The 14,905-nt window shown below is 37.9% G+C and overlaps 1 protein-coding gene across 1 annotated transcript in view; it reads right to left on the bottom strand.

Moving 5' to 3' along the window:
* Nucleotides 1-7,169: 7,169 nt before the first annotated feature.
* Nucleotides 7,170-14,905, bottom strand: part of LOC124721273 (ubiquitin carboxyl-terminal hydrolase 15-like) — a 149,704-nt gene continuing 141,968 nt past the window's right edge. Inside the window, exon 16 of the mRNA XM_047246155.1 lies at nt 7,170-8,693. Within this exon, the coding sequence (XP_047102111.1) occupies nt 8,595-8,693 (99 nt within the window). The 3' untranslated portion in view covers nt 7,170-8,594. The remainder of the gene's footprint in view (nt 8,694-14,905) is intronic.

The raw sequence follows: 14,905 nt of genomic DNA, 5'->3' as shown, positions 1-14,905 counted from the left end.
AGGGGACACTGAATAGTGCACGGTACATCCAAACCGTCATCGAACCCATCGTTCTACCATTCCTAGACCGGCAAGGGAACTTGCTGTTCCAACAGGACAATGCACGTCCGCATGTATCCCGTGCCACCCAATGTGCTCTAGAAGGTGTAAGTCAACTACCCTGGCCAGCAAGATCTCCGGATCTGTCCCCCATTGAGCATGTTTGGGACTGGATGAAGCGTCGTCTCACGCGGTCTGCACGTCCAGCACGAACGCTGGTCCAACTGAGGCACCAGGTGGAAATGGCATGGCAAGCCGTTCCACAGGACTACATCCAGCATCTCTACGATCGTCTCCATGGGAGAATAGCAGCCTGCATTGCTGCGAAAGGTGGATATACACTGTACTAGTGCCGACATTGTGCATGCTCTGTTGCCTGTGTCTATGTGCCTGTGGTTCTGTCAGTGTGATCACGTGATGTATCTGACCCCAGGAATGTGTCAATAAAGTTTCCCCGTCCTGGGACAATGAATTCACGGTGTTCTTATTTCAATTTCCAGGAGTGTATATGCAGAAGCAAGTACTTAACTTTAGCTCGTCTGTTTAATTTTTCATTGGTTTCATGAGTCCTTCGAGAGTATGCTGGGAAGACAATTACTGTAAATTAGTGGGTCCAAAGAAAGTTATTTGGATTCTACTTTGAAGCACAAGTTACTTTGATCAAGATGTGAAACTCGTGTATACTGATTTAGGTGGACAACAGAGGGCCTCAACAATATATACTGTTGCTACCACAGCAGATAAGTACTTATTTACAGGCTAACCAACCTTGTCCCTGGACTATAACTTAACATGAAGTAAACAGATGTGCCACAAGGAGGGCAGCATAAAATGAACCTGTGTAGTTAATAGTAACAGCAGTAGTAGCTTTATTCATCCCTAGATCTCCTTTTACATGTCAAGGTATTTACAAGTTTAGACCAATTTAAAATAAGCTAATTTGTATACACATACATTCACAGACTTCTAGTTAGAGACAATCATGAGATTTACTACTGGTATACACACACACACACACACACACACACACACACAATGGTGATCTCTGGGCCATTTTCTGTACTACTGCAACTTCCCATTTGCTGTCCTGAAAAACTGAGTCAGCACCCCTCCATAATGAGTGAGATGTTGAGCTCAAAAAGAGGAAGATGTGTTAGTATAGTGCAGTGCATAGTTTGGAGGCAAGTATTTCTAGAAAGGAAAAAACATAAAGTGAAGGTGTTATGTGAAATGCTGGATGTTTTATTATTATTATTATTTATTTGTATAACATTTTTTTATCAAACTCCTAATCTGTTTTATTTAAGTAATCCTTAAATGTATAAAATGTATTGCACAACAGGTACTTTTTTGTTGCCTTTTTAAATAAGTGCATTTTTGCAATTTCTTTAATTTCTTTTGGTAATTTATTGTACAGTTTTATTCTTTGGTAGAAAATGCTGTTTCGAGTTTTATGTCTATTTTTTTCTTGGTAAATATACGTTGAGTGTAGCTGTTGTTGCATGGTCATGGACAGAGCTGTTTGTGCAGTAATTATCAATGTTATTTTTCATGTGTACAGCTGACTGGAAAATGTATTCACATGGAGCAGTTAAAATCCCCAGTGTTTTGAACAGATCTTTACAATGAGCTCAACTAGTATTTTTGGTTATTATTCTTATGGCTCTTTTCTGGAGTTTGAAAATTCATTTTTCCTCTTCATACTGAAAGTCATGGCATTAATTTTCTTTCTGTTCAATGTCACTTTATTGCTTATTGACCAATCACAAACTTCCTCGAGAGTTTCATTTGCTTTCTCTGCAAGGAGTTCTCCTGTTTTCTCAGTGACTATAATATTGCTGTCATTAGCAAACAGAATTTTTTCACCATGAGTGACACTACTGGGAAAGTTGTTGATGTATATCAGGAATAATATCGGTCCTAATATGCTACCTTGCAGATACCCTATATTAATGTATTTTGGTTCTAGTAAGTGTTTTACTAAATGTTTAATGTATTTGACGTATGTGTTATCTCTACTCTTTGTACCCTATCTGCTACGTTATGATCGAAACCAGTCATTAGCTATCCCTCTTATTCCTAACGCTTCTACATTCATCTTTGTCAAGAGCATCAAGTATAACTTCTGGGAAGTCTACTATGGCCGACTCCGTATTTTTGCCACTTCGGAAACCAAACTGTGATTCGCTTGAAAGATTGTATTTATTCAGGTAATTCATTAATCTGTCTTTCATAATTGCTTCTATTTTTGAGAATGGTGACAGCAGGGAAATGGGCCGGTAATTTTGTGTGTCTTCTGCATTACCTTTCTTAAGCAAAGGTACAACTCTTGCCTGTTTTAACTGCTCTGGAAATGTCCCTGATGTGAAGGATTCATTTATCATATTTGTTAAGGAGCCTCGTATAATCCCTGTGCATTGTTTCAGTACACACATTGGTACTTTATCTAAGCCTACTGAAATGGTTCAAATGGCTCTGAGCACTATGGGACTTAACATCTGTGGTCATCAGTCCCCTAGAACTTAGAACTACTTAAACCTAACTAACCTAAGGACATCACACACATCCATGCCGGAGGCAGGATTCGAACCTGGGACCGTAGCAGTCGCGCGGTTCCGGACTGCACGCCTAGAACCGCTAGACCACCGCGGCCGGCTAAGCCTACTGACTTTTTATTTTTGAAGTTTTATTGACTTCATTTTTTGTGGTTGGAAGTAACATCATTGTATTTAGTGCAACATTATTTACAGGGGTTATATTTGATTTGGGGAATTTTTGCTGTAACTTCTCTGCAATACTTGAAAAATGCTCATTTACATAGTTTGCTCTAAGTGCTGTGTATCATTTATTACCTTATCCCCCTCTTAGCAGTATGTTATTCTGTGTTTGTTTGCCTCTCCCCGTTTCCTTTTTTATAACATCCCAGACTGTTTTGCTTTTATTCTCTGCATTATATATTTCATATTCACATTGATTTCCTGATACACTTCATCCCAGCTTTGTTTTTCTAGTTCTTTTGAAAAATCTTTTATTTTGATTTCTGAAAGATGTTGTTTGTAGGCGTGTAGTTTAGGGAATGATTAGATGCCTGATTTTACTGTTATTTGACAGAGATCGTCTGATAATCTGAGATCCTTTACAGCTATGTCACATTTTTCCCTGTCCATATTTGTGGCCACATGGTCAATTATTGATGCTTGATGCAGTCATTGTGGTAACCCTTGTTGCACTATTGACCAACAGGGACATGCCAAAACTTTGAAGGATATTTATGAAGGTGCTGCTGGATTCATTTATGATATTAGTGTTGATGTTAATGTACCCACACAGAATTATGTTGATCTTTGTACTTGAGACTTTATCTAGAACTTCTGTTAATTTATTGAAAAAAGTGTCCACACTGCCATTGGGCGATCTATACACACACAAAATGATTAAGTTCTTGGTGATACCAAGCCCTGTTAATTCAATAGCTGATATTTCAAAGTGTTTGTCTTCACTTACTGTACTGAGGTCATGTCTTGATTTGACTGTTTTCCTTTTCTGATATAAATGCATCATCCTCCAAACCTTGAAGCAGTTCTGCAGTTAGAGTTTGCCCTTCCATGTAATGATAATACTACATGTTGGATTTCTGTGTGTCTACACAAGTGCTCAGTAACAAACTACTGTGCAGTTCAAAGATTGGAGCTCAACTTCTAATAGTTGTATTTTATTTTTTTATTAATTGCACATTTTGATGGAGGATTGTTAAGTCTGTGAAATGCCCCATGTTACTCTTTCCAATGTTTTGTTTTTCTTTGTGACATCTGGTATGTGTGATATTTGAAGTGTTAAAGTAAGTCTTGTGAGTGATTGTTTAGTACTTTTTAAGCTGCTAGAGATACTCTTTAGGCAGGGGAACCTGTTTTCTGGATTTGTCCTAAAAAAGACCTACTGTTCCTACCTATGACAGCAGGTATTTGACCATGTGTGCCCTGAGATCCACCACCTATACTATCATGAATCAGCTGTACCAATCTTCCCTTCCCAGTCCTGTTTAGGTGTAGGTCATGCCTAGCGAAACGCCATCTGTTGAAAGTCTCGACAGGCACCAGAGAAACATGAGCAGAGTTGGCTGTCCTCAGAGCCGTCCCTAACCCCACATTGATTCGCCTCACAGCTCCATCACGGTGTGGTTGATCATGATGGTGGAACAGCTCAACAAAGTGTACATCGGTGTCATACTTGTTAAGTCCAGCCATTTAGAAGAATTTCAGGGCCAGAAAACCAGTCGTTTATGCCATGTTACTACCATGTTAGTGTTTGATATATCTAAGAGAGTAATACATACTAAAAAAAAAAAAATCAAGCTTCAAGGTTGATTTTTCATGTTTATTTTGGTTTTTTGGAGGATTACAAATTTTAAACTAAGAATGACAGAAAGCATAACCTCCCTCAAAAAAGTCTGAGGTGAGTTACTCAGCAATTTCACATGTAATTGACTTTTTTATGGAAAAATCTGAAGCATTCTGGCATGCAGAGAGGTATGCTGCAATTAGGACAACAACAGTTTCTTTCTCTCTTGTTTATGTATGTGGTGTCTGTTCTTTCAGATATATCTGAAAGAACAGACACCATTTTTGATCCTGCAGCCACTATGAATCAAGACATTAACTGTCAGTGGGCAAAGCTGCAAATCTGTGCGGAACTGGGATTCCAGCAGGAGATGGCAGTTTGAATCCCGGTCCAGCACATATTTTCAACTTTCCTCAGAGATTTAAATCAATGAACACTGGCAGCTAACGTATTTAATTCCTTTCTCTCTCTTTCCTGTTTGTTTTGCCAGTAAATTGTCTCATATTGACAGATTGAGACAAAACAGAACTAGATTGTAATTACAGCAGCAGTATATGGAGGAACAATATTAATGAAGAAAAACTGCAACAGGCTGCAGCTTATCTTAGTATGAATGTTCTTCAGACTGTTCCCACTCCTATCAAGAATCATTGATTTCTTCTTCTTCTTCTTGAGCTTCCAAAATTTCTCTCTCACTCAATAAACACGACATATTTGTAGCAGAATTACAGCAAACTGAAAAACCTAATGAGTACAAGCACGAAACTCTCGACAACACAAGCAGAAATGGCTCATTCAGTCATGACAGCAGCTCTTATGTTTGCTACTGTTTCTTTTGAAATAATTCTAGAAATTGACAACATAAGGCAGCATCTATCAAGTGACTGATAGTGAGACACCAGTACATTTTTCCTATACAAAATTAGTTTGGGTTTTGAATAACAGGTGTTCGTGTGTTGAAAAAGTCATGGCCTGAGATACACTTGGGAACAGTCTATTGAAAACATTGCTGAGACCTAAGTTATGCTCGAGCTTGGTTGCCAAAGTGTTAAAGGTAGGCAGATGAGTTTTGCAGGTCACTGAGTTTGTAGCCATTCTCATCAACACAGTTGAGTGCAAGCCAGAGTGTCCTTGGGTGTGCTTGATGCTATGCTAACCAACCTCGCAGAGAGATGATTTTTAGAGAAATGCCAAAATTGTAACTTCCCAAAGCTTGTAGAAACTGACAGCTAATTTGCAATTATTATTCACAGTTTCAGAGGCTATTGAACAAGGAAGCTATGTAAAACTAAAGATACAATGAACACCAGATATCTTGTATTCTACCATAATTAAAAACAAGAAGCCTTCCACAACAAGTGTACCTTTTCACAAGGAAGTAAGACTACTACTTTTCACATTGATGGTTATTACTTTTGACAGTAAGAGGAGGTACTATAATTTATGGGTTACATCCCACTGCATAAGTGACCCTGTTGTGTATTCTCTGCTATGGTTTTGCTGGCCACCTGTCGTCCATTTAATACAGTCTACCACATGAAACACTCTTTGCACCCTAAATCAGAAATTTTGTAAGCAATGTTTGTTAAGATACATCAACTTCAATGGCTCTTGTAGCTGTAAATTACTCCCAAAGAATGGAGAAAGATAATAACCCCAATACTAATCTATACAAGCCAAGCACTGATACAGGAAAAATGAAAAACAAAATGCATTTTTGTCATTAATAGCATTGCAAGCCAAAAAACAACACTGCACTACAAAAAGACAGCTAGTAAGAAGAATTTATAAAGCTATCATGGAACACTGTCACTGTTTCATTATTTTTCTATAGCATATATGGAATAATGCAATGCTGAATTACAACCTGACTCATCCTATGTAAAACAGCACCGTTTTACCATATCATCATCTTATTTGGCGACATATACATCCATGCTTACAAAAATCTCTCATGTTAATGTGGTAGGAATGTTTCTTCAAGCTAGTCTGTTAAAGGGTATATTTAAGTTTATTTCAAGGATCAGCATATTATAACAACAAATGCTCAACACTAAAAAGTGGTGTATTATGTAAAATCCTTTGTCTGCACTGAGCAACATTTGGTAATCATCTTCAGTCTGTTACTGACAATTACCTTGAACCCAAGGTGATGTTTGAACGCTTACTGTATCTTGTCCTTCACCACTATCCCATAGTTGTGTGCTGTCACAGCTCAGTTAGAATCATTCACTTACTCCTTTCATTTTTTCATTTTTCAAGGCAAAGACCATCACTTATAAAAACATTCATACTCCTAATCCTATTGTGTATAGTTTGGTTCTATTTTTAACTTTTTTTGCATACAGAAGGATACTGACCCATTTGCCACTGTCTTTATAACAATGCAGAACTCACTGGAGCAACTAGCAAAATGCATATTAAACTCTATCAATAAATGTGACAACCACCATAAATTTTAAATAAAGCTTCATTTCACTTCTACAATACTTGTCTTATTTGATAACCACTGAAAAGGATGTGCCAAAGTGTACAATGAGAGTGCCATAACCTAGAGGTATCACTGAAGCATAGTGCATTTTATATATATATATATATATATATATATATATATATATATATATATATATATATATATATATATATATGTCACATAATAGTTCTTCAACATCTAAAAGTTCACTTTTTTATATGAATAACAATTAATATTCTGACACAGGAGTAAATGGAAAGTATGGTTTTGGATACCAGACAAAGGCCAGTACACGAGTACAATGTTACTTTATTTTTACAAATTACACTCTGAAATGCTTATATGCACAACAGGTACACTTAAGAAAATGTATTGAGGACTTCAAATTTTGTAGAGGTTCAGCCAGATAATTATAGAAAGTACACATCTTCACATATTTTTATATAAAATACACATATTCAATGCCACAAAATCTGAAAATCTGATAATCAGGCCCAGTTATTTTTAACTATAATTTGTAAGAAGTCTTACTTCCGCATACGTTTAAAAATAACTGCTTAAGTAATAAGAACATAAACACAACTCTGAAAAGTGAGTTGATTCAGCGCTACTACTATGACTTAGAATGTACACAAATTTAGCTTCTGAATACCTATCAACAGTACAGGCCTATTAACGTACACTCCAAGGAATCAAACCTGGGTGTCACAATAATGATAAAAGTATAAGTTCTCAGAAGTTCACAAAGTTTGGTCAACAAGGAGAATATTAAGTTCAAAAGTGAGAGGTAGTGCCAGTTGTAAGACAGTTGAAGTAAAACAGAAACCAAGGTAAACAGAATTTTAAGTTAAGCTGGCAAACACAAATGAAAGTATAGAATAAAACAGTTTTTGACAATGAATATATCATCTAGTACTGTAATATCTACGCCTCTCGTGGGCAGCATGACAACACACAGAAACACATTTATAAATAGAATCTACATATTACACTAACACAGTAAATTAACAACACACATCATATCACAAATGTAGTGTTAACAAATGACACCAAGATGATGAGAATCAGTAACCACATGATGTTTTCTGACAACAAGTTACACAACAACAACATAAAAATTGTTGTCAAATCTCAAAGACAATACCAACAATGGACTAATCATTGCAGTGTTGAATTGATTTCTGTGTACCAACATTTTTATTTTGTTTAATTAACATCCATTATTAGTAAATTTCACATCTAATGCGTTACACCAAGAATTGATTTTTTTATCTTTTTTTCTTTTTTTCAAGGTATCATCATGGAAAGACAGTGCTAATAAATAGCTGGTCATAGCTCAGTTTCCTCCTGTTTACTAGGCAAAATGCTACTTTATGGTGTGTGTACAGAAACCCATTTCACAACGCTTAACACAAAAATTTTTCACTTCAACACAAACATGTCAACAAGAGGTTTGTGAAGGATGATATACCCACAATATTTCTTAGTGAAGGAGTGTACATTAAAAAATAGCATTAACTGTTTCGAACTTGTGCCAGAAATCAACTCACTGAATAATAATTTACAAATACTGAAAACACTGATAAACAACTCCCACCCACAGAATAAATACTTATATACATACTGGTAAATATAATTATCACAGTAGAATGAGTTTAATCAGACATCTCTGTAATACAAATTACTAGCACAAACTTAAACAGGCACAAGTTGGTGATTTAGCATTGGTTTCTGAATGCCCTGCCTAGTCAGTTTCCCTGTTGATGTCTGTCGTGGTAACTTTTTGTTTATACTTACTCTCACATCCTTCTCTCATGTAAAATAAAACATAGGCTGCATGGCTCTGAAAATAAATTTAGAAAATAGATAATAAAATTAAACACCCATCCATATACAACAATTAAAAACTCATGACAACAAAATTGCAATTAGGATGGTACATAGAATTATAACGTGCTCCACAGGGGGAACAAAAATACGAGTGCCTATTCTAAACATTCGTGGATGAATTCCGTTGAGGCTGCAAATCCATTTCTACTATTTCTATTACAGTTGCAGCAAATAATTAATAACTCAGAGCTCGTGAACTAATCTAACAATTCTGAAAACTCTTCTAAATACTGTCTTGAAAAATATGAAAAATAATAATGATCTTTGCAGGCAACACAAACTAGAAACAGTTCTGTATTTGACAGTCAAGTCTAATATCACATTTACCCAAGTGTAAGACGACCCCCCCACGCCAGACGACCCCCCCCCCCCCCCCACGCCAGACGACCCCCCCCCCCCAATTCCAGACGACCCCCCCCCAACGCCAGACGACCCCCCCCCCCCCAACGCCAGACGACCCCCCCCTCCAACGCCAGACGACCCCCCCCCAACGCCAGACGACCCCCCCCCCCAACGCCAGACGACCCCCCCCCCAACGCCAGACGACCCCCCCCCCCAACGCCAGACGACCCCCCCCCCCAACGCCAGACGACCCCCCCCCCCCAACGCCAGACGACCCCCCCCCCAACGCCAGACGACCCCCCCCCAACGCCAGACGACCCCCCCAACGCCAGACGACCCCCCCAACGCCAGACGACTTTTTTTTTTATGAAATTTTTTTAACATATCTGACTATCAAAAACTACAAACTGTTTTACTGACAAAGTAACTGCCAAATAGTTAACACTATACCTATTCTAAACTTACGCCATTTATTGATTGTCTATGTTTCGATAACACTAGAAAGAAAGAAAAACCACACACACAAAAAAAAAGAAATAGTTTATGTCAATTTTCAGATCACTCTCTTTCCTACCTTTTTTTTTGCTTTCGAAGCCCATAGTCATAATAATAATAATAATAATAAACCTGTGGAGGCCCGGGAAAACAATAGGCCTCCGGTATGTTCTGCCAGGCGTAAAAGGCGACGAAAAGAACAAACCACTAATAGGGCTAACCCCCCTTTTAGTGCGATTAGTTGGTTCATGACAGAACTAATGAAGCCTCGGACAAGTGCTGTCATGGTCTGGGACGACGCTTGAACCCTATGCCTGTCCACAATGGTAACGACACTGCTAGCCACACGGAAAATGATTTAAATCCAAATAGAGGTGTTTTGCAGGATATGCTTCCTGCAACCACTCTAGAAGGAAAACAAAGACAGAGGATGAGATGGTCAGATGAAGTTAACCGACACCTCATGTTCTGTTATTACCAAGCAACAAACTTAGGAACCAACACAACTAGATACAGATCACAAGTATACACAAAATTTATTACCAGATACCCAGAATTAAAATTTTTAACAGAACAACGACCAGCTGATCAGATCCGTGTAATAATCAAAAATAACAGGATACCCCAGTCAGAATCAGAAAACATCAAACAACAAGTACCACAAATACTGGTACAAAATAATGTGCAATCAGAAGAAGAAGAAAATACAGTAATGGACTCAAACATCCCAGAGCAAACAAACAAAGAACACCACGCATCAATTAAACAATCAGAGGAAAACGACATCTTAAGACGGCCACCAGAACAAGCACAAATAGAACATTGCATAGACCACCAAATAACCCACAAGTCGAAACAACAATAACAACTATTAACACAATAACTACTGGTTTATATAGGAGCACTCACTACACTAAATATACACACTAGGCAGAGATCAGAACAAACCAACACACAGAAGAAACTCACAAAACCAGCATGGCAACACAGGCTACAGATCAGAATAGAAAAACTGAGAAAAGATATCGGACAGCTAACACAATTTATAAGAAATGAAATATCAGACAAAAAACGAAAAAGGTTAGGGAAAATCTCACAACAAGAAGCTATAGAGCAATTAGATGAAAAGAAGCAGAAATTACAAGTATTGGCCAAACGACTTAGAAGATACAAAAAAAGTGAAAATAGAAGGAAACAAAACCGAACATTCAACACAAACCAAAAGAAATTTTATCAGACAACAGACAACACACACATAGGAATAGATAATACAAATATTAAACAAGAACTAAAAGAAAAATATAGACAAAGACTAACAAAAATACTGTAAACAGAATTGACAGCAAGACACAAGACAAAAGCTATAAATACTTATGCTATACCAATATTGACCTACTCATTTGGAGTAGTGAAATGGAGTAACACATACCTAGAAGCACTCAATACACTTTCATGATCACAATGCCACAAATATAGAATACATCACATACATTCAGCAATAGAAAGATTCATATTAAGCAGAAAGGAAGGAGGAAGGGGATTTATCGACATAAAAAAACCTACATTATGGACAGGTAGACAATTTAAGAAAATTCTTTCTAGAACGAGCAGAAACTAGCAAAATACACAAAGCAATCACTCATATAAATACATCGGCTACACCATTGCAATTTCATAACCACTTCTACAACCCTTTAGATCACATAACATCAACAGATACGAAGAAAGTAAATTGGAAAAAGAAAACACTACATGGCAAGCGCCCGTATCATGTAACACAGCCAAACATCGATCAAGACGCATCCAACACATGGCTAAGAAAAGGCAATATATACAGTGAGACGGAAGGATTCATGATTGCAATACAGGATCAAACAACAAACACCAGATATTACAGCAAGCACATTATTAAAGATCCCAATACCACAATAGATAAATGCAGACTTTGCAAACAACAAATAGAAACAGCAGATCACATCACAAGTGGATGTACAATACTAGCAAATGCAGAATACCTCAGAAGACATGACAATGTAGCAAAAATAATACATCAACAACTTGCCATACAACATAAACTACTAAAACAACACGTTCCCACATACAAGGATGCACCACAAAACGTACTGGAGAATGATGAATACAAATTATACTGGAACAGAACCATTATAACAGATAAAACAACACCACATAACAAACCTGACATCATACTCACCAATAAAAAGAAGAAATTAACACAACTAATCAAAATATCCATACCCAATACAACAAATATACAGAACACAGGAGAAAAAATTGAAAAATACATCCAACTGGCTGAGGATGTCAAAGACCTGTGGCATCAGGATAAAGTTGACATCATACCAATTATACTATCAACTACAGGAGTCATACCACACAATATCGACCAGTACATCAACGCAATACAGCTACATCCAAATGTATATATACAAATACAGAAATCTGTAATTGTTGATACATGTTCAATTACCCGAAAGCTCCTAAATGCAATGTAACATATACCGTACAGTTAAAAGGAAGTCACGCTTGATCAAGGTCCGCGTCACTTTCCATTTTTAACCAGACATAACGTCTGAGACAGGAAAGAATAATAATAATAATAATAATAATAATCCCAACAGCACATCTGTGAAATTTATAACCTTGTTGGCACTAATTTTTGGTTGTTTCTTCCAAATACGTGGCTATTTCTGAGGTTGTCATTATGGTGGGACCTGAGAACGTAGCACAAATGAGTGTCTCTTTGCCATCAGTTTAAGTGACACTAACCTCTGCAGTAAATATAACCTTGTTGATACTGTGCCTCAACGGTACACATATGGAGATAAGGTTATCAACTGTAGGTGGACCAGGGAGAAAATTGCTCAAATAACAAGAACTTCCACAAACAATGTACCAACTAACATTTTCTTCACACCAGAAGAAAGTTACTACCCTCAGGCAAAAAATAACGCAGCGATTAATGGGCAAATATACAAGTTACATTTTTAAAAATATTGGGCGTAATGAACATATTAAATAGAAGATGTATATGGAAAATGAATTCGAGAAAACACTTAAGTATCCGAACCACAATAAGAAATATCGTAGCACGATTCAAACTGTCTTCTACAGAATGAGTATAGATTAGGGACAAGTGGATTCCTTGTGGGTTGGGCCATGAAGCACTAGCAGTGTGACGGAGAGGCCCACTCACTACTTCCGTGGTGTGTTCCCGACCCTAACCTCCCCTACAAGTCACATATGGAAAAATAAATCAGTAGTACAGCAGATACAAGAATATGATGGCAAACATCTGGTGCCTGTTATAAAGGAAGATCTTTAACTCCCTAAGGATATGGTTAGAAGGCTGAAACTGACAAAAATGACAAGGCAGTGAAGGACTCTGTGATGTTGCTGCTCAGGACTGTTGCTCTGTCTACTTAATTATCACTGGAGGAGACTTAGGAACATATAGGGGATAGGCAAAATAATGTGAACACCTGTACTTACTTGGGAATGGTTTCTTAATAAGGGTTTGGACCCCCCATTTGCCTATTCCTCTTGGAATACTGGCATATAATGATTGCACAGTCTCCAGCAGAATGTTATGCCACTCTTCGATCAGAACCTCTTCTAACTCCTGGAGTGAAGAGGGAGGCGGAAATCTGCTCCGGAGTCTGCACTCCAATACCGCCCACAAGTGTTCGATAACATTCAAGTCCGGGGACTGTTCTGGCCAGGGAAAATACTGCAGTTCAGTTGCTTGCTCCTTATATCATGATTGTACTGTCCTGGCTATGTGAATGGGTGCATTATCATCTTGAAATATGGCATCATTTTTGGGGAACAACATTTGAATCATGGGGTGCAACTGATCCTAAAGTTTTCACATAATTGTTGGCTGTAAAACGGCCTGTGAGAGTAATGTTGGGACCAGCAGTATACCACGATATGGCTGCCCACACTATCACACTTCCACCTCTATGTTCAACTGTTGGAATCAAGCAATCAGGATTGTAGGCTTCTTTTGGCGTTCACGAGATGTAAACCCAACCCGATGTTGGAAATAACGAAAACGTTGACTCATCGGACCATATGACGTGTTTCCACTGATTGGACATCTAGAATTTATGCCCCTGACACCATGTTTTATGCTTTTGGTATAGCAGTTCATCCATGAATATTCACTTTATGGAGTTCTCGGCAGGGAGTGTTGATAGATACTGGGTCTCTAAGATGGTTATTGAGCTCTGCAATCACTTTAGCCGCCGTAGTTTTGAGTTGTTTAGACACAACTCGCGTTAGTATACGACACTCTCTGTCATTCAGTTTTGATTCGCGTTCACTATTACATTTCCAGAACGATGCCTTTCCATGTTTTGCATTGGCTGTCTTGACTGTTGAAACAGTTATTCTAGAAACATTCAAAGAGTTGGCTGTCTTGGTTACTGATATTCCGGCTAATCAGGGCCCCACAATATGCCCTCTTTGGAACTCTGTTAGGTCTTTCACTGCACATCGAACTTGGTCTCTGAATGCAAATATGAAGTTTGCACTACTCGTGAACAACCTGCACTGATGACTAGTCCATACTGAACACACACAATCCAGTGCTACATGTGCCTTACCTGCATTGTTGACCGTGAAGAGACAACCATCCCATTACTACCACTGTTCACATTATTTTGCATATCTCCTGCACATCAAGGATTTACTGAATGATTAAGTTGGGTCTAGGAAGTGATGAAGAGGAACCTCACACTGCAGAAGAAGGAAATGTGAGTTCTGAACTGCCACCAGGTGACAGTGAAGATGCTAAATGCGTGCACCTACTAAAGACTAAATATCATTCCTCATTCTGTGAGTGCTGTAATTTATGACTGCAATTAGCTGTCACCTTATTTATGTCACTTCATTTTAAGCTAGTTATTTTTGTTACTGTTTTTGTGGAGTAAAAAAATTGAAAAAGTAGTAACGTGTTTGCCTACCATGCAGTGGGCCTAGATTCACTTCCTGGCCAGGTTGGAGTTTTTCTCTGCACATGGACTAGGTGTTGTATTGTCCTCATCACTTCATTTTAAAAGTATTGTGTGATTTTTCTTTTGCGAAATATATGAGTACATAGCGTACAAACCACAAGCGACTGCCACAATTTTCTTCTTCTTATCGTCCACACTTTCTAATTATGAACTATTTTCAGAGTGCCAAAACATACTACAATAAATAAAATGTCTATAAAATGTCACACTGTACAATGTGCCTGCGATGAGACAGTCACAATTCCTGAAATCCATCGCCTGTGGCTTCTTGCCTGCCGAGGAGCATCGC

The sequence above is a fragment of the Schistocerca piceifrons genome, chromosome X (assembly GCF_021461385.2).
Source record: "Schistocerca piceifrons isolate TAMUIC-IGC-003096 chromosome X, iqSchPice1.1, whole genome shotgun sequence".
Lineage (NCBI taxonomy): Eukaryota > Metazoa > Arthropoda > Insecta > Orthoptera > Acrididae > Schistocerca > Schistocerca piceifrons.
This window is presented reverse-complemented; position numbering and strand designations above follow the sequence as displayed.